The sequence below is a fragment of the Myiozetetes cayanensis genome, unplaced genomic scaffold, assembly GCF_022539395.1.
Source record: "Myiozetetes cayanensis isolate MyiCay16 unplaced genomic scaffold, myiCay2020 scf17, whole genome shotgun sequence".
In the NCBI taxonomy this organism is placed as follows: Eukaryota; Metazoa; Chordata; class Aves; order Passeriformes; family Tyrannidae; genus Myiozetetes; species Myiozetetes cayanensis.
In genome coordinates, this window is record NW_026087378.1 from 2,255,472 (window position 1) to 2,281,321 (window position 25,850).

The 25,850-nt window shown below is 40.4% G+C and overlaps 1 protein-coding gene across 16 annotated transcripts in view; it reads right to left on the reverse strand.

Moving 5' to 3' along the window:
- TENM2 (teneurin transmembrane protein 2) overlaps positions 1–25,850 on the reverse strand; it is a 617,318-nt gene that overhangs the window by 168,248 nt on the left and 423,220 nt on the right. For all 16 annotated transcript variants that reach the window (XM_050312365.1, XM_050312379.1, XM_050312377.1 and 13 more), the window contains one exon: positions 6,414–6,648. In XM_050312365.1, the coding sequence (XP_050168322.1) occupies positions 6,414–6,648 (235 nt within the window). The remainder of the gene's footprint in view (positions 1–6,413; positions 6,649–25,850) is intronic.

The window sequence follows — 25,850 nt, forward strand, 5'->3', positions numbered from 1 at the left end:
CTCTGAAAGATTGAGATACTGCTGGATACAATTTTATAACCTTTTATAACCCCCTGGACAGTTCTCTTGGTGTTGTCCGTGCTGTGTTCCAGGCCTGGCTCTGGTCTGTCCCCATGGCACAGCCCTGCTGTGACACAGAGCTGTGGGAGAGGCTACAGAAAGGTACGGTGGAAAATACTGAGAGGGGAAGGACTGCTGAGATGGGGATTGGGAGCAGCTCAAGGATTTGAGAGGCAGAACACCAACAAGGAAAGGCATAAGCTCTAGAAGGGGAAAACCAGGAAAGGTAGCAAATTCTGCACCTCTTTCTTGCCCTGTTGCTTATTTCCCAGGAATGCAAGGGTGAAACTGCTGGTTAATGCCTAGGAAAGAGTAACAGGCACAGCAACAGACACAAACACAAGAAATATCAGTGTCTTTGCATATGCACTTACCTGACAGTGGAGCAGGATTAATAATGCAGATATAGGAACATTTAGGCAGCTCTGCATCAGCTCAACTGTAGGAACTTTCCCTTCTTTAAGCAGAAAACCTTGTGTCCTAAAGTTCTGAGTAGCATGTTGCATAGTGTGTCAAGTGATGAAGTCCAATAATGCCAACATTTGTTGTTTCAGTAGGGAGCACTTTGCATTTCAATGGATCCATTCAGTTTTAACTTTCTACATCACTTAATGAACATAATTTCAAAACACTTCTATTTTAAAAGGCATACACATAAGCTCTCCACTATCTCTTAATTCAGCTACTCAGTTAACAAGAAAAAAAGTACTAACAGTGCTATTTGAAGTCTATAAATAATAGACTAGAATTATAAAAGAACTCTGTGAGAATTTTATCAGTCTCTATGTGAATTTTAAAAAGAGAACTCAAACTTTTAGTTCTTTTTGAATAAAAAGCAACACCCTAGGAGTACCTGCCTCTTCTTGTACAGTCACTCACACTGCCTGTTCACTCTTCACGACACAGAACATAAAAATACCAACCAACAAGATCGTGAAAACATGCAATTATCTGCAATCAGTAAAAACTTCTTTGAGCTTATATGAATGTGAGTGGGAGTATATCTATATGGATTTTCTGAATCATCATTATGTATCCTGCTTTTGTAGTGTTTTCCTTTCCTTTTTCCCCAGTGTCTACATTTGTTATGAAAACGATACCCCAGCAGCCTGCTAAAAATGACCTTTCTACGGTGCTTTTGGAATTCCTCCAAGTGCATGGCCCAAACGTGCGTCAAGTCCTTGGGGATGCTTTTGACTGTGCTCTCCTCGACTCTTTAAAATGCTTTTGATTTTTAAACAGGTCCAAAATCTATCCACACAGATCCCAATTATTTGCCAAGTCCCCACAACCTTCCTGCAACCTTCACGTGCAGCAGTCAGTGCTTGCCCCAGCCCTCAGTGCCAGAGGATTGAAGTTTAGGTAAGAGAAAGCTACATAAGACAAAGCAAAATTAGAGTGAGGACTTCACTGTTCCTAGTAGTTGTTTGTTGTGCCCAATATATCCTAGAAATTTGCATTAACAAAAGGAAAAGAAATTTTGCTTCACTCTTCTGTTCCAGAACATTTTGCATCGTGTACAAAGTTATCAAAATATTGAGACACCATTGAAAATAGGCAGACAATTGCAGAGAGCAGCTGTAGCCTGCAACTTCGACACAGGCAGAAACTTCAAGTTGATATATTCAGTTCAGAAGTTCTGCAGCTGATCTTGACACTCAAACATGGGACAGAATGTGAGTGCAGTATTAACAACACTACAGACCATTCACTTCCTTCTTGAAAAAAATTAATACCCCTGCCCTTGCAGCATTAAATCCCTCTTCCTATGTGCTCTATTCCTGGTCTTTTTTGCCACTCAGGCACAGTGTTCATTCCTTCCCTGGAAAGCTGCAGATACAAAAACACTGGGTGCAGATGTTTCCCTGTTCTGATGCCCCACGATTATGAGTTCAAACACTGGGATTGAACAGACTGGGATACAGCTCATGTTGCTACTCCATCCATTAATTTCCCATTGCTGTCCTCAGGCTGACCCAGAGTGACTGTGTTGGAATTGGACTGGAAAAGCAACAAACATAGCTTGAACCCCAGAAAAAGGTAAATATTTTTAAGAGCAACATGGGGGTTCTTTTAAGGGTTATGGAAGTTCTTTTCAGGTTAATTTTCAGATTGCTCAATCTTTAAACTGAACTTAGCTTAAATGAACCCAGATTTGGACCATTGGTCTTATACTACAGCCCACACAATCTAGAGAAATTGATAATCACCAGATCAGTGACCATCATCCTTTCTCTTGAAACACAGGAGAAGAAACATGAGGATGTAACAGAAGCCTAGCAACAAATCATTGTGAGAAGGCTCAAAGAAATTATAGACATAGATAAAAAAATTATCTTTACAAGATTTGGATGAAAATATTTCAAATTATGAGACTAATTATGAGACTAAAGAATAAGACTGATTTCTTTTTAATTCTATTTTTTTTTCCTCCTGGATTAAGTATTATTAATTACAATTGTACCAATTAATTTAATATCAATATGAAGCATGGAAACAGGTATTAGTACATGAGGCAATCCCAAACATCTGTCCATGAAAGCTCCTCTGTTCTTCTCCCTCACCAGTCATTCCATTTTGACCAGTGCCTGTGTGAGGTTCCTGCCCCAGAGGACTCCTGCAGTGCAAAGAGCCACGTGAACCTCCCTGGCAAAGCCATTCTTTTCTCCCTGTGCCCTCAAAGCATTTCCAGCTTTAAAGCAGGTGCTGCCTCTCTGGCTGTCTGGAAGTAACGAGACTCACACCGGGATGTTCAAAGGCAGTATTTCCATCACAAATCCCCGTCGAAAGCAATGATTAAAGCAGCAATAAAGGAACACCTCTTAACTGGAAAAGGCAGAAACCAGCACTTTGTTAGGAGGAGGAGGAGGTGGTTTGAAACAGGACTGCAAGGAGGACAATAAAAGTTAAAGAGCATTAAACAGCAGCTCTGAGCCTAAAGGTAAGGCAGCTAAATACTGCAGAAATGAACCATAAAAATAGCACCATAAAAAGGCTACGGCGCTGCATTACTGCAGCCTTACTTAGGGATATTTCAACCCTTCCATTACAGGCCCTTATTTCAAAGAAAACAGAACAATTATGTAGCCAGCCAGGGGGCCTCTTGCAGCCATAAAGCAGCAGCAGACTAGGGGAGATGCAGTCCATATTTGATTGCCTCGAAGCAGCAGCAAGCACACTAAAATCAAGCACACATCACCGCAAGTGCTCCAGGCCAGGTTGGTTTGGTCTCTGAGCAACCTGTGACAGGTGACCCTGTCCACGATGATCCTTAAAGCTCTTTCCAATCCAAAATGTGTAATTAGGAACTCTGTATAGGCATTTTGCAAACTTGTAGCTCCACTAAAAGTGATGAGCTGTTGTAGTACAGCTTAGTATAATTATGAAAAAAAATACAGCACCACAAAGGGTACACAGAGATTTGGGTACAGTTGCCTGAAGAGGCCACGTGAAAACATGTGCAGGCAGCAGTAAAAGCTTCCTTTACATCAGAAAGAAAATAAACCAGATGTGATTAACAACCCCCAATCAATACTGAAACAAGAGATGGAGAAAGGATATATTTGGAAATTGTGATGTCTCCAGACAGTCTGAATTTAGACCAAGCTGCCTAAGACAGCAAAGGAACCAAGGGAAGGTTAAAATATTCTTACTAAAAAAAAAATAACAACATGCAGACACATGCTGTATTATTCAATCATTTCAGCAGTCGGTACTGTTAGATAAAGAGACATCTGGAATCTAAATTGTGAGCCGAGTTTTGTCGTGCTGACACAAAACATTCCCTTCAGACGGCTCGGGTACCCCTTGTTATTTCATAATCAGTAACGTGACTACTTGCACATCATTTTCAGTTGAGAGCAGAAGCTACTGAAGGTAACTAAAAGGTGAAAACTAAAAGTTATGAAACTCTTTCCTGATAAAGCAGGTGCTGTCAGTGCTGGATTTCCCTCCTGAGCACTTCACTACTGAGATTAATAAACAGACAACAAGATGAAAATTAAAAGGCAATGCACTTTGAAGTGGTAGGATGAGAGGGGTCAGTGTTTTGCAACAAGCTAAAGCTACAAAGGTTGAAATAAAAAGTTTTGAAAATGGTGTCCTTTTTTTGAGGCTATTGGTATGAATGTAGATGAAACACCATTTTAAAAGTGAAAGAATTACAGGCTAATTCTGAAAGTCTCCAATGATTTTACAAGCATCCATTTCAGCAAAACTCACTGCAAACAGAAAAAAAAAAGTCATCTTCTGAGTTAATATTCTTGTGATGAAACTTGTCATCAAGCCCTGTCAGGTGTGTAATTTCAGAAAAGAAGAAAAATCGATCCTGAAGCAACTCTGGAATAGTCTTGGAACACAGCAATTCTGCCAGGACATTTTCTAATAGCTTAATGCTTGCCTATGACAAACCTATCTACCAAAAGGCTCCAATTAACTGCAGGGCATCCTGCAACCTCCAAAAATAACAGTATTCACAGAGTAACCTTTTGTCATCAACATGTACATATACATTCCCAGAGTTTTCATCTAAAAAAAAGAAAGGAGAGAACCAATGTCAGTAATGGAACTGACAGTCACCATTGTCAGGGAATAGGCAGAAAATCACACAGCAAAATAAAACCAGCCAGGCAAATGTCCCCTGCTGTGGCTCAGGGATTGTCAGTATTATGGAAAAGAATCCTTCTGTGAATATCCAAAAAAATTCCATCCATGTAAAGTGATTGGTAAATTGGGGCAATCTTAAAACTTGAGAAATGACACATTTCTGAAACTGCTGTACCCAAGAACAATTTCAGTTGGAAACAGGCAGACCAGGTGCAGTTGGGACCACTCTACACCAAAATTAAAACTGTGTTCAAATCCTGGGCAATGATCCACACAGAAGAACTGGCCCGGGCTTAACAGGACCAACAGTTTTATCTCTTAATTCTTAACAATAAATAACAAATTCAGGATGCCCAAGTTAAGTTCTAAAATGTAGCAGAGGCTCTCACAGGAGCAGCAGTTAAGAGTTGAGCATCACTTTTTTTTTTCTGGTCAAAGTTAGCTCCAAACCCTAAGCAAGCGAGAATTCATTTCCTTTCTTTTTTTTGGCCACCTTGGCTTTGGATAACTTGCATTTGCTCTTTAGCACCCCCCTTCTTCATGTTCCCATTTCAGCAAAGCAGGGCAGTGTGAGTGCACCCCTTGTGCACATCCCAGCCCAGCACAGGAGCACAGACTGGCACAGACTCCCTGCTCCTTCCAGTCTCATCTTCTCCCCATGGAGGAATAACCACTGATTAACTACTGAGTAACAACAGCCCGGGTGCTGTAACTCCAATCCAGCTATAGCAGCTCCTCCCAGAGCTCCAAACCAGATGACAGTCTTTAATCAAATTTTTGGAGGGCCTGGGCTGAGGCTGCATGGTGGTATAACTACACCATATGTAGCTACTCAGGGTGCAACCCAGCAGAGTGGCATTAAATTCCCAGAAGGCTGCAAACCAAATGTAACATCTCAGAAGCTGCGGCAGCCCAGCAGCTGAAACCCCAGCACGAGCCAGTGGTTACCAGCAGCCCAGCTCCTCCACCTGTACTCTGTGTTTATCCCTATCTGGGCAAGCAACACCACCCTGCTATTCCAAGCACTTTATTCAGCACCACCACAGCCAATTTTAAATTCTGAGAGCTCAGCTCTGCCAGCTCTGATATTTAAACTGCGAGTTAAATATGTTTGACATTCCATACCCCAAATGACAACAAACCAGAATATTTGGACCAGCAGCACGTCAGGCACTTATTTATATATTTCTCTGTCAGGCCTAAGTGCTGCACCTTTTCATTTATATGCCACTGTTTGCCCCACAGGCATCAAGCTACTAACACGTACAGAAGAGATTAAAATGAACTCGCATGTTGGATGAGGTATAAATTAAAATTATAGTACTGTCAGTCTTGAATCTGGGATTGTTTCCCCAAGTCTCCCAAAATGCATAATGTCAAGTGAGCCTCTGTTTGTTACCCCAGGAAAGGAAAAATGTATAATTTTTCAGCAGCACAGTCAATATGAATTCTAAATAAATTGTCCCTGAGCCTGTGATATAAATACACTGCACTAATCTCACGAGCTGTGTATGCAGGGATGGTCCAAAAGGCTTTAAAATGGGATGTGAACAAAGATGTTCACCTGCCTACCTTGGAAAGCAAAGCAAATCGGGGCTGGTGGACGCTCTAACGCCACTGACTCCCAACGCTGTGCCAGCCGAAACCACCAGCGGCACAGAGCGCGCCAAAAGAGCGCTCCTGACAAACCCAGGGTGCTCCAGAGGCCCGTCAGAGGCACCTCCCGGGGTGTCCAGCACAGCACCCACCTGGTCTCGAGCGGGACGTTGCTGTTGAGCACCCAGCTGTCCTGGAGCTGCACGGACTCGGGGGTGGTGGCCAGGTCGTTGGGCGCCGGGGCGGGCGCGTGGATCTGGTTGCGGCGGTTGGTGAGCGAGTTCCTGTTGAGGGAGTTGGCAGAGGAATGGTGATGGGACAGGGAATGGTTGTGAGGAGGAGGGAGAGGCGGCCTCAGCGTTGACTGGCTGTGGTGATTTGAAGGACCTAAAACAGAAAAGAAGAACAAATCACAAATGTGTGTGATGGTACTGCTCTCCATGGCGTTTTCTAGGGAACACTGCCTGGGAAAAGAGTCAAACCTTGCAAACACAAAGCTAAGCCCATGTGCCTCTTGGACCTGGAGGCATCAAAACATGGTTAAATAGATCAGTGATTATTTGAGATCAGCACCATAAAACAGTGTTTCCAGGCTGCACAGTTGGGATGTTGACAGAGACCATATTTAGATTTAAAAATACTTCTTTAGCGATTTTCCCTGGAGAAAGTCTCCTCTGTGGAGCAGAGGACAGCAGCCTAGCCTTGATCATCCTCAACATCTACCCAGAGGAACTTTTTTCCTCCCTGTTTCTATCAGGGACTTTCAGGAGATGAACCTTAATGGATTAAAAATAGCTTTTTGAGAATATGTTCTTTAGGCTTCTATAAAATTTAACCAGAGATCTCAATCTCTTCATTCAGTGTTATTTTACCAATCAGCTTCAAATGAACAGGATTTGTGCCAGCACAAGAAGATTAAACTCCAAATGTGAAAAGAGAGCAACAAGGCACTGATGGTATCTTTCATATTCTTCCATGTGATCAGGATTTGGTCTGTATTCCTCTGTTTAGTAATGCCACAAACACACAGCAAGAGCTGAAAATGATGCCACTCCTTCAGCCCCTTCACTGAAAAATGACAGATTATATTTTTAGTGATAAAAGGATATAAACTTCTTGTTCTTTGAGTACTGGCACGTTGGCATTGATAATGAAAACTGTTTTTTCTAATCATTGAGGCAAGTGGATTAAAACATGAGAAGAAAATTGAATAAGCAGGTGTCATTCTAAACACTGGCACTTTTCTAAACAAACTTATTTACTGGTCTGTATTTAAGTGCAGTTCCACACATTGCAATGATTTATGTCTAATGAAAATAGCAAAAGAGAATAAAGAAAATAAACACTGTTATGAACCACATGCTCTAGACATTGTATCAAGTTGCAGTTTTCTAGCAAGCATTAATCAGTATATATTACAGAAATGATAACTAATGATGTGTGTTTGTTTTTAGAAACTGAAGCAAATTCTGTACTTAATGAATCAAATAATAAAAGAAAACATCACAAGGGGAAACCACTTGCAGCAAGACTGATCTTTTTTTGATATGAAACAAAGAAGTATAGAAAAACTGCTGAACTGATTAATTGACTGCAAGTTAATTAAGGCAAATATTCATTTAAAAACAAAACAAAACAAAACACAACAAACCAAAAAACCCACAAAAAGACAACACACAAAATAACACCCCAGAAGCAATCCACAGAACACCAGAAGGGCATTTTACTGGCACAGCATCCCGAGCTGCAGCAGTATCCATGTTCTGCCTGGTCCTGAGCACCTGGCTTGGTTCTTCCTGCATGTGAGATGTGGCACTTAGGGGCATAATTTAGTGGTGACCTGCCAGTGCTGGGCTGAGGCTTGGACTTGATGATCTTAGAAAACTTTTCCAAGCTAAATGATTCAATGCTCCTACGCAGCACCCCCAGGACCAGCTCCCTCCTGGCACTGCAGACTGCTTGTCCCAAGGAAAAGCCATGAGAGCACCTGTTCCTCACAGCAGCACAACCAGGGAACAGAGAGAGAACAGACTTTTTTTGGAGAGAGGTCAATAATCTTCTTAAGTGTTTCTGTGGGCCTGGGGGAGCACAGGCTGATGAAGAACAGGTAGGTTTAGTGGGACTTGTGCAAGGTAAAGTGGAAGCTGTCCTCTGACAAGAAACTTTAAGCAGCGAATTGTAATAAATTCTGCATCTTCAACATGTTGCCTCAAATCTACACAGCAGTTTCTGCATCTCTTTTGAATGTCTGTTGCCTTTCATGAACACATTCTAAATTTTAGGGCTGTTGCATGTGCTCTCTCCTCACTATCCTTGCCTTTGCTACATTCTTGTCTAAGTTTGAAAGAGACTATTTAGACTAGAAAGTTTTACCTTTAGAGTTCCCATTTGGACCTCCAAGAACATCACATCTACACTAGGTCCTGAGCCATTCCACAAGAGCATGTGGAGTAAGACACAGCAGGAAGAAAACGTGTTTGGACAATATCCACACGCACAGGAGCTTAAGTGGAATTACTCTCCTAGTCTGTGCTGTGACTTTAAACAAAGCAGGTTTGGATTTCAATAAGTGGATATCTACGAGTGATAAAATACAAAAGAGTGCCCTTGTCTTGAAAGTTACTTCAAAAGATTCATGTTTTCTCAACTTACTTAAGATGCAGCCTTTCCTTCCTGAGGATAAGTACAGCAAAGTCCTACCCACATAAACAAAACAGTTTTGCTCTGAGAGCCACGGTAATGCCAGCTAAATAAAGACTAAATCTTGTCACCACAAAATCATAGAGGCTGTTCTTAAAAGTGAGGCAAGAGCACATCAATAAATAGCATTTCTGTAACATTAAGGAAGCAAGAGTTGAATTCAAGTTACCACAAATTAATTTAATCCGCCTCAAGACTCAGTTCCCACACAGTAAATATAAGATACTGTGCAAAATGAGCTGTGCAGAGGTAACTGAACACACACTGCAGCTGCAAAACCTCTGAAATCTGGCACAAGATGAATGCAGCCTTTAATATAGAAATATAAAACAAATACCAATACTAATGTCATACAGATATTATACAGTTTATATTAAAACATATAAGAGTTTATATATATAAAAAGTACTAACTAGGGAGCATGCACACACTCTGGTGTATATATGAGAGAGATAAAAGCTTAATATGCTGCTTCTTCATAAACCTGTTTAAATGAATCAAAAGCAGAAGCCGAACGCTATTGAACTTGCCAGGGATATAAAATTGGATTCGCATCTGAACATCTGAGCACTTCTTTATGAGCATCTTTGCCTAAATTAAAACTTCAGCGGCAGTACCTGCAAATCTGCTGAGCTCAGAGGAGTAAATCACCTGTCCCACAATAAAGGATCAGTGGGTGGAAGGACTGGTGTGGCCTCTCGCAAACTGCTTTATTGTTTGGAAGCTTCAACACAATGACGAGCGTCTGCATGGACTACATCTGGTTTTTTACATCAGGAAAGAGATTTTATTTTTGATATAGTTGCCAGTATTGGTTTGGGGAAAAACACTGAGGAAATGAGGCCTTTTCTCAATTGTTAGATGCATCAGGGGTTTCACCAGAATACACCATGAAAGCTGGAAAATTTAGGATTTAAGAAGTCTCTTAAAAGCTTAATAAAAATCAGAGAACTGGGAATCTGAAGCACTCTCCGTATCTTGTATTTTTAAATATTTTAATTTCTTATTTAAATTCACAAACAGACAATATTCCTAATTCTAATCAATTCTGCTACACACTGATTGTGCCGAGCACTTCTGAAAAATCAGGGCCTGGTGTCCACATAATCAACATGTGATTCTTCAAGAGATCTTACTGCAGTCAAGAATATCAGCAACTCTCACTTTAAATTAGAAGCTGAGTTAGGATTAATTGTGTTCCAATTGAGTAATCTGAGAACACAAAGTCTGATCTATGTATCTTTGAATTCATCATAAGCTACACAATCAACTTATTTAGGTTTAATCAGAACCAAAATACTAAAGAAGAAAAAAACATGGTTTGTGGTGAAACAATTAAACAAACCACGTTAGCACAGAGGTAAAACTCAGTTGAAACAAGATGCAAAATAGCATTTGTCTCCTTAAAAGCAAACAAAAACCCCATCAGAATCCCAAACCCGTTCCCTTCCACTGCATAGAGAGAGAGAGAGAGCAGAAGACCTGCAGCCCCCAAAGCTCAGCCCACGGCTGTGACCCTGCTGAGCACAAGGCAGGGTGAAGGCAGGGCTGCCATGAGAAACATGCTGTGATGGGTGGCCACAGATCCCTCAGGAGCCTCTGCATCACAACAGTCTTATTCTGGCACAGCTCAGCAACCTCAGAGATGAGAGAAAGCCGCTGGCATCACAGGTACATCAGTGATGGCCATGTGCTCCTGAGCACACGCTTCAAATATCCCTTCTCGGCTGTTTTTACACTTCAGATGTTGACTAATACACAAAGTGAAACTTCACATCTGCTTTAGCATGGCCAAATTGTTTTCCATAGTTCCTCCAAGGCTTTGGTACACTGACTTAACACACGCACTAAATCCAAGCAACACAAGGATCTGAGGAGAATAATTTAATCTCCCTCCTCGGAGATGAAATTCAAAGCAGAATCAGCAGCATCCCTGATCTGAGTAAAGCAATCGCTTCCCTGCATCCCAGTTCTTGGTCAATACTACCTCAAAAAGTAATGTAGATCGTATCTTAGTTGTGCTGAATTATCCTCTGTGCCATGATTAAATGTTAAGAGACATATAAACACCTTGCCGTGATTCCTTTTCACAAAAGAACTGAAAAACACAAACACATTAATTTTCTAAAATGAATAATGATGAAATTATTTTGTTATACTTCAAACAATACAAATATTGAACACACACGCACAAAACCCCCAAACAAACAAACAAACCACAGAGCTGATGCATTGAAAGAAAAAATTCCTTTCACAGCCTACAGACAACCCTTGTTAGCCAGCACTAGAAACCCAGCCTGCAGTATTCCTAGTTCTTTATTCAGAGTACTCTGCCACACTGTTTTCCCAAGGAAACCACATCATCTGCCATCACAATGAGTAACGGGTGTTTCACAGAACCACAGGGCCACCTTCCAAGCTAAATTCATCTTCGAAGGCAGCTCACATTACTCTGAGTCAGGGAGCAAAGAAAGCACTGAAACGCCCAGGAACACGGCAGTGTCACAGGAGCTGCCGTCTCCAGGGCCAACTTCCAGCCTGGGATTGCAGCGAGTCTGGCAGGGCGGGACCAGGGCTCCTGCCCAGCAACACAGACTGGGGTTTGTGCCGTGTCTGCCTCAGTTCTCCTGTCTGCCTGCTTTAATTCTCCACATTATTGTGTGCGTGGCCATAGTTAAATGGCAACTAAATGTTCTGAAAATGTTTTCAACACATGCTGTAAAAGAAGCAAGTTATCTCACTCCTAACCGTGGATACCATTACCTCTCTCTCTTGTTCTTTTAAACCTAAAACATTTGCCAGGTGTTCCTTCTTTTGTCTGTATGTTTTTACACTGTCTGAGGCAAGAATGACTGGCTGTCATCCCAGACTGTACATTTTCAAATGAAATTCAGTAAACGTGTGGTATGAAATGGTAAGTCACTTATCAGTGTCTGCCAGCGCACCACAGCCATGTCCTCGGCACAATATTAGAGTAGAAAATTAAATGTTGCTGTGACAACAAAAGAAACAACAACAAAAAAAGCCAAACAAAAATTACCCCATTGCTTCCCCACGATATCCAGTCAGTCACACGGAAAAGAGGAAAGGTGGTTGAATGGATAAAGTCTAGGACTTTTCTATAGGAGATAGTTTCTATCTTCTCCTCTGGCTGAGCCAACCCTTGAGCAATCGTGGATGAATCACTTGTTATCTCTAAGCACCTTTTATCCATATCCTTTGCAGGAGTGCTGAAGGTAAATTTCTCAGGACTTAGAGGGCAATCAGATCCTGTGGCAGGAAGAGGCAGCTCAGCCAAACGAGCTCTGCCAGCCCCGAGTTGCTGCTGTGTACGCAGACCACGAACTGCTGCTCCATCGCACTCCCCACACCAGAGGTGCCCAGGTGCTCTGTGCCCACATCCAAGTGCACCCAGAAAGAACCAGCCTTCTTGGAGCAGGAATATTAGCTCAGCATGCCTGGAGCCAAAGAAATGGCAGATTTGGTCACAGTGCTGGATGGGTTGGTTGTGAAAAAGCAGTGTGCATACTCAGAGAGCCAAAGGCAAAGTAGGATCCTTCCTCTGGAGTCTAATCTGAGGGATTACAATCACATAGCTAACTCTTTCAAGTCAGGGTCACCTACAAAAAGGTTAAAACCCACTGCCCTACAAAACAGTATTATCTGAGATACCCTGTACTAATTATATTTGTGGAAATACATCACTTAAATATTCATTATTGCACTGCATGAGGTGCAGAGGCTGCATAAAATAATGTCTAGACAATGGCAGAACATATCACTTCAATAATAATGCTTTATGTGGACTCAGTGTCCTGTGGTACTTTTATATGTATATATATATACACACACACACACACATACATATATATACACACAAAAATGAAAATGTAGACATACTACTTCTAATTTTATCTATTGTAAAAACAAGTCACAGAGAAACTGAGAGTTGTCTTCTTTCTAATTGAAAAACAATCAGTGCATCTCACGTATTTTCCAATCAACCTTTTCATTCAGTTGTCCAATACTGATATAAATATAAAACATGTTTCAGAGAGTTTAAGGGTGTATTTATCTTCTTCAGCTTAGATACATGACTGCACTCTGAAGAAGGAACTGATGTAAGAGGAACTACAAAGAAAAGCACACATATAGGTTTCTAAGCAATGAAGTTCATTATTGCCATGTCATTACCATGGAACATTTTAGTGCACAAAGGTAAATGTTGCTCTCCAGACTTGGTTCTGCAGAACGGGAAAGAGTTGAACCCAGTCTAAATCCTTGCCTAAGCTCACACAGTTTGATGCACTGGAAATCACACTAACCAGAAAGTGAGGACGTAGATTTTTCTGAACAACATCCAGAAATTTCCGAACAGAAATGTTTAGGCCAGCAAGAGGCCTGGGGACATTTTCCTTAGAGAAGTACAGCTTGAAAACTGCTGCTTCTTTGGATGGTGCAAAGGGGAGCCTGAAAATTTTCGCAGTGACATAAGAATAACTGTGCCATGATTTCCAATTCATTGTGAGTCTGGAGTCAGGTGCAATAGAAAGTCATCCCTGTTAAAGCAGCACTTTGGATCTTGCATCACCCAGTCAGCACACAGAGCTGGCTTCCAAGGGGACAAAAGGAATGCCACTCATGGGTGGTTTAATGCAATGCACTACATCTTGATTATTTCAGAAATGTCACCGAATGTATTACTAAATAGATTTTGTCCAAAATAGATTTTTTTTTTTAAACCCAACCTCACAGAAAATCTATACAAGAAAGAGTCTCTCAAAATAAATTACTAAAGTAACTGTGTCACAGGGAAGATCTAATAGGAGACTGAGATCTCAGCAATGCCTAGGTGAGCTTTTTAATAAATCAGCCTTCCAGGTACTGCAGATCTTTAAGGAAGGAAAGGTCTATCAGCAGAGTAACGATTTTGAATCCTTCTGTTGTTCTAAGTCTGTAATGTCAAGTTTCACCATTGAGAAGTTTGGCAGCTGAACTACTAATGAAACTAAATATATTGAACATGGCTTTCAGCACCAAGTACTTTCTGTTTCCCAGGCAGTATTACCATCTCTTCCCAGTAGCACTAACTTCTGTCAACTGCTAAATTTATTTCTTATTCCATCTTATACTACTGCCCTGGGACGACTCACCAGAATGCACAGTGCACACCAGTCTAGATTTTTTTCAGTTCAACAGCAGGATCAACAAAAATATACTAGTTTTCTTGTCTAAGAGGGAAAAAAAAAAAGTTGTATTTTACTACAATGCTCTTCAATGGGTTTTTAGGGCTTAAGTATTTTTTTTCCCTTCCTTTTTATACTTAAAATACGACCTCTTTGGCACAAAGAAAGCATGAAAATAATAATTAAATACAGTTTTACCTTTGGGTTGAACCAACTGATAATCAAATGGTGAAAACAAACACTGGTATATAAGCATCGTTAACATGAAGGCTCACTGACTTATACCAGTAAATACAAGACTCATGGAGAAGTTTCCTGGGAGAATTCAATTTCACAGCTCCTGGGAAGCCAGTTATTTACTAGCAGGACCATCTGTTTCCCAACATGTAGAACAGGTAAAAATAATTTGTGCAGAATATATGGAAAAAGTAAGAGGAATAGTTGCATAATGCTGGAGTAAAGAAAAGCAAATATAATGCAAAGTACATGTTGCACTGAATCAGGCTTTTCAATGGGTTATTTCTCTTTTTAAAAGCAGGCAAGGTACAAATAAGTACAAGACAGAAACAAGGATTTGTCTGCCTCCAGGGTACTGCAAGCTGCAACAGTACATGACTGGCATTTCTTTCACAGGCAGCAGGATTTCATTTGAATTCGTTATTGGTTTGTACTGGACAAAAAAGAATGTCAAAAACCACTCAGATAAGAAGTCCTGTCAAAGTTTCCTGGCTTTTCAAGGTACCAGAGAGGTTACCATCAGCTACCACAAGTAAAAGGTTCTGCTGGATGAAACCACGGGTTAATGAGTAAAAATAGAGGTTACCATAAAGTGGTGCATGAAAGCCCTCACACAGTTTATCACTCGGCAGTACATGAGCCAACACTAAGCCAGCAATTCTTAGACAACTTTTTAATTAGAGTTTGTAGAGTGTGAAGGGAAAAAAAAAAAAAACCCAAAACCAAACCCACACAACTAAAAAACAACTGTAACCCCACAGTCACACATGGTAAAACAGAAGAGTTGGTACAAGATGATTTCAGCTCTGAAAATGATGGGTCTCTTTCACTGGGTGCTGCAGCTGGGCTAGGACTTCTCAAAACACCATGACTGATGTGACTGAGTCCAGGGGTTGATCCCAGTCCCCATCACCCATGGCCTCAGAGCCCTGTGGATGCCTGGCAAAACACTGTCCGTGACCCTCAGCGTGGCAGAGCTCAGAGAAAGCCAAGCCCCAGGGATGCCATCAGGCACTGCCCAGGGATGAAAGGACCCCGAGTGTGGGGTAGAGGGGAGGTGCCCACGCAGCCCAGCCGAGCATGGGGACTTCAGCTGTGGTGTGGGAACGAGCTCCCACAGCTGCTGGGAGTGCTGCCATGGGCACAGCTCCATCACAGCAGCCAGAGAGCTTCCAGACTGCAGCTGGCTTTCAGTCTGCTTGGAGACCAGGAAAATTAACCAACACCAGTGGGATGAGGCACCCACAGAGCTTGTGCTGGCCAGCAATCCTCTGAATAGCACTGCAGCAAATGCTCCACTACTGCTGCATTTGCCGTGGATGAACTTACTGCAAGCTAGAGAACTACCCTGTAGCACAGCAGGAACAAAGCAACTCACTGAAAACTTAGTCTAGGTGGAAGAGACCAAGTGTTGTCTTATCTACATTGCACTAAATAGCATTACTAACATTTTGCAGAGACTTAGTCTTCACCAAGATGTTGAATCTCTGTGCAGCTCCCTACTGTGAGAGCTTGACGAGACTCTCAGAACAAGGCTATGAATTATTTTTTTCTTTTTCCTTTTTATAAAATACACCTGACTAACTCACTTGCAATCAGTGACATAGAAAACACCATCCCTACTAATCTCCTGGGCCAGTGCTGCCTGCCTGTCTGCCATGCCCTGCCCAGTTCACCCAGCAGAATCACAACACAGCCGTGCTCTGGGCTGCCACTTTCAATAAGCGCTGCTCTTACCTCACCAGCACGGAGAAGGCAATGGAATTCACAACCTGAAGAGACTGTGTAATCATCCTGGCAGACACCAAACCCTGATGTGCTCCCACATTACCAGAACAAACAGAAGGCAGGGAACTGTAATGCCTTTGGGCAATGCTGCCTGTTCCCAGTGTCAAGCGGGGAGGGAACAGCACAGCCCTACCCATTATCCGTGTTTCTGAAAGCACAGCTTCACCCCAGGTACTCAGATCAACACAATCTTTACATGCCCTTCTCTGTCCCAAGGCCATGGTTTTATTTCTCTGAGACCAGCAATGCAAAGAGACTCCAGTAAAGAGCCACAGAAACACGGTATTAATTGAGAACTGAGCGAACACATTGCACTTCCTATTTAAGGTATGAAAGCAGCTATCATAGTTGCATTATATAGGGTTTCTTCCTTCAGAATGTCTGATAGCACCACAATACTAAGTGGTGCTTAATACCATGAAAAGAAACGGAAAAAAAACCCCAACCTTGAGATGCAATGTTGTATTGATAATAATGACAGTGGCAATATTAAAGAAGAATTTAAAAATGGGAAAAGAGGATGACCACAATATTTTATCCAATTAAAGTCATAGAAGACTAGGGAGCAGTTAAATACTGATTGCAGTCTGACTAAAACCTCTGGATAAATATCTGTCACCTTGCAAAAATTTCAAGCAGCTTTTTCTAGCAATGTGAAACAATCAAAACCTATGCCAGAAATTTTTGCTTTAACGTGAGTGTGCATGGCTGGAATCCCTTGGACTGAAAAGCTGCGGGGCAGGTAAAGCCATAATTCGATGAATTTCAGCAAGGAAGACTAAGGGACAAAACTTCCTGACACTGCAGCTGACTTGTGAAATCATGGCAGAGAGGAAAAGGAGGTGAGGGTACTGAAATCAGTCAGACAATTCTGCTTCTTTGAGACACAGGGGAAGGAAAGAGCAGAAAAGAAGGGAAAAAAACACTAAATAAAGATGTCCTATGAGCTCTTACAGTAGCAGGATAGTAGTCTGCTACCAGAAAAAAAAGCACCTTGACAATTATTACTTCTAAATTTATATACATGAAAAATCTGTGTTAAGTCTTCTGCAGATACATGCTCAACACATCAAGACTTTTCTGAAGAAGACTTCAAGGATCTTCTGTGAACCACATTTTCCAAGGAATATTCACAAACAGAGAAGTTGTCAAGCTTAAGAAAGTCCAAAGTCAAGAGGACATTATTTTCCCTCTAAAAAAAAATCTGTAGTACTTTGAGTGAAAGTTATTTTCATTATATAGTCACCAGTAAATTACAGATATAGTTTTAGGTAGTGGGACACTTATTAGGTTTCCATGCTTATCATGGAATGAATCAAAATCAAATCAGGATCAGAAATGGATTTTTATCACATGCAACTCAAAAATTAGGGTTATCTTTGACACATTTCTAAAAGCATATGAATGCCCAGAGAGCAAAGATTTTATTTTAAATGAGTGTATCTGAAAGAATTATTCACAAACAAAGAAAGGCAGAGGAGATGTTAAACTGGATAGTTAAACATGGCATAGGAGGGGATCACAAACCCCGTAAATCTTGTACTCTGGCAACATCAGCTATAGAGCTTTTATCTGTCAAAACTGCTTGCAGTCAATGTTACACACACTGAAGTGATCAATACCAACAACCACAATGTGACAATAATGATAATACTTAATGTTCTCTACTGAGTCTGCTGTGTGTTCTTTTAATGTGCTTCAGAAATGAAGCCTAATAAGGTAAAAAATTATCAAAATCTTACACACACTGAAACACAGAGAGCAATGAATTAACACAGAACTGTGTGGCCAAGCCCTGCTTCCCTGGTTTCTTCTGGCCTTTTTCTTCTTCCAACAGGTCTTTCTCATCTGTCACATTTTCTCCTGTTATAGCAAATTAAAGCGCATGAAAACTAATTCTAGTGGGTGCTAAACAGAAAGTATCCCATATTTAACTATTGTTTCAAATTGGTTTGGGTGTCTGGATGTGAGTTTTTTTGTTTGGTTTGTTTTTGTTGGTGGTGGATTTGTCTTGTTCGTGTTTTATTTGTTTGTTTTGGGGTTCATTTGTTTGTTTTTTAAATGCAGAATGTTTGAATAATGTCTTTCAGTTAGCAGAAACAAATGGGGCAATTTCCACACTGGATAAAGACCTAGAAATGCAGTATCATTGTGCCTGACCTTTTAGATGGCTGTTAAAAAGCAACAACAAATAACCCCAAGCAAAACCCTGATCACGGATTTTCCAAATGATATGTAAGACAGGTCCTGCCCATTGGAGAGGTTTACATTTTTAAGCTAATGTCCAATTAGTACATTTTAACAGAAATGCAAAAGCAAAAGCTATCCTCTACAGGGCAGGCAAACCAATCATCCTTAAAGCTTAAAGACTGTTCCATGCATATTTTCCACATAATAAAATAGTCTGGAATAAAACCCAAACTACACATCAGTGTAGGATGCTGACAGACATCTTGATATGGTTTCACTATTTCATTTAGCTGCATATTTTTGATACAAGCTCAGGGGGAAATGGCAAGCTGTGCCACGAACGGAGGGGAAGCGAATCAACTGTTGCTGTGTTTTTATTAACTGAGACTCCACAAAACTCTAAATTTATGAAATACTCAAGAAAAATTATTAAATTATTCATCAGTGATAAGACAATTAAGAAGAAAACGAAGGAACAAGTGGAAGCACGGTCCTGAGGGAGAACAGCTGGTCTTCTCATTAAAAGTATGTTTTGGCAGCAAAACACCCTCTGAACAGAGGCATCCTGCTGCTAAAGCAGCCTCAGAGTCAAATTTAGGAGCAAGTGACAAGGACAGACTGATGTGAAGAGTAAGGTGGGGGTACTCCGGTACCAGTGTGTGGTTGGCACAAGCTGCACAGCCCCTGCTCCTGTGAGGTGCCGTGACTTCACTGCACTTTGGAGCCACAACAGGAGATGGGAGCTGCCTCAATCCCTGGGCAACTTTGTGCTGATGTGCCAGACTATAAAGAAATTAGCTTAAAACTCAAGGAAAGGCTCTATTTTTATGGAGTTGAGCCAGCACAGGCAAAGCAAGCACACCCTGCTCTAACAGACTGGTACCTAGAGCCGGAGCTTTGAGGGGGGCTGAGAAACTCATCATTAAATAACATTGTTCTCTTCCTTCTTATCCTTCTCTTTCTGCTATCTGCTATCTTCAAGCTTTAGGGTTTTTTTTCATACTTTTCTTTGGTAGTTTTAAATTCTTTTCCTGTCCTGCCATCTCTGCAATAGTTCAGGAGTTTTACCCCTTGGTTCCTCACCTCTTACAATCCATCCTCTGAGATAACCCATCTTAATCTCCTGGTAGAACAAATACCAAGCAACACAAACCCCAGCTCTTGCTCACAGCATCACAAAGGACCTATTACAATCCACAGCTGAAATGCCTAATTAGTGACAAGCATGATCTGTGTTCTTTAAAGACAGTATTCCTAAAACATGTCTACAGGAAAAAAAACCAAACCAAAACATTTCTGTAGCATCTGCTGAAGCATGAAATCCCCACTCACTGGCAACACCTTGTTCTATATTTTTCAGAAACTTTTCTGAATCACATCAAGGTCCAGAATTTTTTTTTTTGGTGACACAAAAATACAAAGTAAGATACTTCATCTTAATATTGTACAATCTTACTTCCTAGTTAAGAAAAAAATTGCTAAGAATTTTCCTCCCTAAATGCCATCCTCTTCTTTCCCATATTTCCCCATGTGTGTGGAGTATCTTTACAGCTGAAAGCAGAAAGACACAACAGGTTTTTTTCCTAATCAAATAATTCTGCTTAAAATTGTTACTCCAATTCTCGCTTAGATTCAAACATCTTGCATAACTGGCATGAATTCTGACATCCCTACACAGCACCAAATTACTCTCAGCCTGTTTCAAAACCTGATTCATCACAGAAAATATAACAATTCCCACTCCAATCTTTCTGTATCTATTTGTTCACTTAGGTCAGCTGGCAAAATAAGCATGTTAGCCTTTTCTCTGCTCCAGATATGTCATACCAAAGCAAGTTTTGCATAAAAAGAAATGGCATGCTACTATCTTTGTAACAGTTTTAGAGCCTTGGTTATAAATACTTCAGATGATGCTCAGACAGGAACTCAAGTGAGGCAGATTTCAGCTCTTCACATGAACAGCAGGGAGAGTTACAGATTGAATTTGAATCAAACCTATACTAATTTACCATGGACGATCAGCAAAAAAGGAAGCACAGGTAAAATAGAATTTCTGAAGTGAGGGAATTTATACATATCACATTGAAGTTTATTAGGTACACAGAGTTATCTGGACATATACAGGTACTGGGCATTCAGGAGTACCCAGGAGAACGCTCTGATGTACAAAACTGACCTGTGCCTGCTCAGTTAAACCTCAGTCCTGTTTCACGGGATTTAAAAATAGGGAGTCCACAACTACGCACCTGTTAAGACAGGAAAATTAAAAATATACTTTCATGTAGATATCGTTATTCTTTCTCCACTGTAGCTTTTGAAAAACTATGTTATTTTTCTTCCCAACAAGGAGCACTTCTTGTGAAAATGTTTCCAGGAAAGTACCCAAACCCACGATTTTGAGCCACATTAAAGAAATTATTTTAATCCAGCTACTTAAGATGTAGTGTTTGAAGGGCCAGCTTCAGCTGGAGCAAAGACTGATAAAGGAATTCTTTTAAACCCAACACACTTCAAGATACCATTTTTGGAGTCAATCCTATTCAAAGCAAGCAATGGCAAGATAAAATTAATACTTCTATTTGTTATTCCATACCCACAAAAAAAATAGACTATTATTTCCTAAGCTAACATAAACTGATCTGTCTCTTCTTTATGCATTAACAATTAATATGGATTCTGCTTATAGACATCTGTAATGCTTTGGGCTGTGTTTATGGTGTGATAATTGTCATTTTGAGACACGGAACACCAAGATGATAGAAAGACATAGCTGAACTGTTCACTCATGCTCCTATCTAAGGGACAACACTGTTATCTTGTTACAAAATACTGCCCCGAGCAATGAAAAGTTTCATAAATCTTTTTTCTACCACTGTTGTCAGCTTCTATTTTTGCCTGTGGCTGAATGTGATTATAATCTGTTTTCAGCGTACAAGAAAGCAAAGTGATCTAGAATATAATGACTGGGGAACGTTTGGGAGCCCTCCTGAGCTGCAGGATATTTCCAGCTGCCAGCAGAGCTGATAACGGACTTAATAGAGCTAATGATTTCTAATACCACTAACACAAGGCTATTTTCACAGTGGGTAAATAATGACTCTTTTGTTTTGGAAATAGTTAAGGAGTCATGTAGATGTTTGATAAGTACATGATACAGTATAAATGCAGCAATATTTAGGTAACTAATGGTAGATTACACCATAGCTAGAAGATAATATACTTTTTTGCTTCCTTCTAAGAACTTTAAAGTTTATAACCCTGTTAACACCACTGTGACAGCAAGGAGATTTCACTGTAAACAAGTACAAGTAATGTTTTAATCTAAGCATAAAAACACATCCATTTGTTTCAGTGCACTGCATCTTTGTTTTTATGTTGGTAATTAATATTACAAATCTTCACCAGAAATAAAATAAAAACTAATTGGGTAGTAAAAGAAATTTTCTAGAGGGCTGAACGCAAAAATTGCATCAATGGGGCAAGCTATGAATAGCACTTATGCCTTCAGTATTTTACTTGATCATGACTCTGTGTTTCTGATGAGGATTAACAATATTTGCTCTGTTTCTTCCTTTCCCTGTGTGTAATCTGTGTTCCCCATTCAAAGGCATGTACTCCCACCAGGGAGAACTCCGCTCCAAGGATTTTTTTTTTTGTATGGCATTACATACAAAAATTTTCCTTTTGCATTTCTTCTTCCCTCTTCTTCTCTGTAGAAGTTACATTCCCATATAGGTTGTACATATGAATCTCCTATTTTTCTTTCAAGACATTTGAATGTTTTTCACATGAAGTTCACGGTAACAAGGACTGTTTGGGACTTCTACCCTTCTCACTGCAGTACCCAGCATGCCCAGTGTTTCATGCCCCCTTCTTTCATCTGTAACTTCCCTTTCCAGCATTCCCTGCCTCAGGATTGCTTCTCTGCTTGGAGCCTCCGGTGGGGAATAGCTCGTGGAAACATGAGCAGCAGCCTGGAATTGCCCATCTCCCACTGGAGAGGAGCTCCCAGTGCTGCAGGGAGGTGTCCGTGGTGTGAGGGGCAGGCAGGGCAGGCAGGAGGGAGTATGGGTGTGAAATAAAACTTACACTGGAACTCTGCACTGTTTGAAAGCATGGCCCTCAGCAGTTTTCCTGCCTTTTGAGCTTTCTGAGCTGTATTGACAGCACCAAACAGGATTCCCTGGACGGAGCTGTGTTTCCACATGCTCCCTCACCCAAAACGGGGGTGTCAAGCTGCTTATAACCCAAACTTCTTAAAAAGAACAAAGAAGGTTCATTTAACTCTGATGAGGGCAACGAGGTAATGTTTAAATAAAATAATTCAAGCCAGACACAGCTAATAAACTCAAAATGAAAGAAATAAAAGGACTTACGGCGTGAATGGAGGATAATAAATTGTGTAATGCAATAAAGCAGTATCTACCCATTATAAACTTTATAGATTTTTAGGAAAGCATAAGATAACCCCCACTGTGATTCATTTTCACATATCTTGAAATATTACAGGAAGCAAGCAAAAATAATTAAATTTGCCTAACTGTATTTCAAGGTATGGCTTCAGTGGTTAAAGAAAATGCAAACTTAAGCAAAGAGTCTAACACAGCTGCTGGTGTCAAACTGAGAATGCAATCTCTTCCCTGGTTTGTCACTGCCATTGCTTCATTATGAAGAAAAACTTGTAGATTGGAACAACAACAATATTTCATGGTCTAAGAATTAATATCAGATTTTTGTCTGTGCTGGTGATACAGCAGTTCTAAATGACAGGTCAAACATGCAAGGAACAGCAAGAGATTGTTCCACATCACAAATAAATCAGGTTAAATATTGTGAAAAATACATCTATAGGAACTTCAGGTTTCAAATCAGGTTTTGCATTAGAAGGTCAAGAAATAAAGGGTTTGTAAATTCACATGCTAGACAGACACGAGCAAGCCATGGATTTAACCATAAGGAAACCATGATCAAGTAATGTCACAATTGCAATCACTAACTTCAGTGACAGGCTCAAACATTTCTTCTTCCTCAACACAGAGAGAGGGAAAGAGGAAAGCCACCAGATGCTAATGCTTTCAGAAAATATTAGGTATCACATTAATTGAATTCCTAAACACTACTTGTTAGTTGTTTTTTTTTTTTTTAAGTTGCAAGAATAAAGACAGACATTCAAGAGATATCAAAAACTAAGGTAGAGCAGAGAACACAGCTGGCATACCACTGCCAATTTGAGAGGGATGTCAAAGGCCTACACGATCTTAAAACCAAGAATATTGAGCAAGTTTGAGAACAAGATGGCTAAGCTGCTCAAAGAATAAGAATTAAGGATTGCTTAATTAAAAACAGCTACAGTATCACAGGGCAGAGCTATATTACATGCATTAGCATATAAAAATGAAAAAGTAGGTATTTTGGAGATCAAGGAGCTCTTCTTCTGTACTGATACAGGAGTTGTAATGCCGACTAAAATTAGATTCAAACACGTAGATCTGGAATTTACAACAGGAATAGACAGCTGTTAAAGAAAAAGGTAATAATCAGAGGGTGAATTCAATATTTTCATTTGGAAAAAGTTTATGGAATGGAAAAAGTCTAGTAGAGAATATTTAACAAAAGGTCCTGAAACTTGAGAAAATATAGAGGGAACAAATCTTGCTAAGTCTAGAAGTTATTGATTAAAATACAATATACAAGGGTCCTGTGTCCATATCCTAAGCACAGTTTATAGCTGGACATGAACTGTATTGAAAGAAAGTGCAGCTTCCTGTTCAATCCAGCTGCTGTGCATTATATACATTATTCTTTTCACCTGTGAGTCAAGCCAGTTATTGGTATACATTGCTCAAAAAACCATCAACAGAGCAGAATAATAACAAAGGTATCACTTAAGCACAGCCTGAGTATTAATATTACTGTCATAAATGATACACAATAATACATTGTCTTCAATTTTCTAACACTTCATAATTTTTCAGTGAAAGAGACAATACTCTTCTGCTCTCATTTTTTGATAATTCACAACACTCATTCCACTTCAAATGCAACTACAACACATTTGCTCTTCAGATAATATTAGTTTGCACATCTGATTTTTTTTAACTGTGAGCAATTAATAAACCCAGTGCATTGCAAACAAAGTTGCTGGTCAAGGAGACATCACTTAGAAAAAAAAGAGTAAGGCTTCTCTAGATCAAAAATTAAAGAGCTACAGAGCTACAGGCATTGTTTATTCATATTTGAGAAAGCTGTAAGAGACAGGCATGCTGTCTGCCTCAGTTTTTATGGGGGATGTGGAAAACACAAAAAAGAATCTCACTATTCTTAAGGGTTAGAAATAGCTTATCATTTATTTGTTGTCCCTGAATTATCTATCTGCTGTCAGGCCTGTGAAGGCACATGCTGGGCTGCTTTTGCTCCCATCCCACAGAGCAGGACACCTCTGAAAAAGGACAGTCTCTCTCCCTCCTATTTTTCTTTCTAACCATCACGCACTCTCCAAAACCGTATTTATTTTCTTGAAGTAAAACCAACAAAAATGGTTATGTGAGAAAAGAAAAAAAATAAGGGAAGGAAATGGAAGTGGGAAAGACTGTCACTGAGACAGACTGCTGGAGGAAACACACAAAATGTATTCACTTGCTTTGATGCCTCATGATGGTAAAGCTTCCAGACCTGGATAAGGCAGCTGATTATTATCTTTGTTTGTCTTTATATATACACACTGCACTTTCTTATGACATTTCTCCTATTAGTCTATCAAATTTTGATACAGATTTTTTTCCTTCCTAAACATATCCATCAGTACTGCTTCCTACCAAGCTGGTGACTGTCACCTCCTAATCAGTTGGATTGGTCCCAGGATGTACATGAAGGCAAACAGCCTTTTCCTCCCACACCATGTTCTTCCACACAGTGCAGCTTGTTTCCCTCCCGAGAAGGAGTTTGTAACAAATGGTGAACTCCTGGTGCATGGAATTCACCCCAAGCAAAACAGAAGGGTCACCGAGGCACTGGAAGTCTGTGCAGTGGGTCACAGGCACTGTGGACAGGGAAAAGGAGCAGGAAGGTGCCCCAGCTCTCTCACTGCTATACCTCTGCTCAGCTCTGATAATTTTATTAGGTTCCCATCATCAGCCTCCATACCTGGACTGATCTATCGAGTACTGCAGAGCCCGTTTCCATGCCTGCTCTCTGCCAGCCTATTCTGATTGCCCTCATTATTCCTCTTCCCAACAGAGAGAGATTCATCACTCAGTACATAAAACTGACTAGTTCCAGCCCTTTGCTTACAGCTCCAAACCTGTCACCACACACAGATTGTGCCAGTATTTCTCACCTCCTAAACTCTTTGACATCACAGCTTTTACCCGGACAGGGGAGCAATATAAGGAAGGAATTGAGTACAAACTGTTAAAGTGATTATTAGAAAGCAAAAATCCACAGGAAGCCTAACAGCTTCCCAAGGCCGCTAGAAATTCAAACATTTCT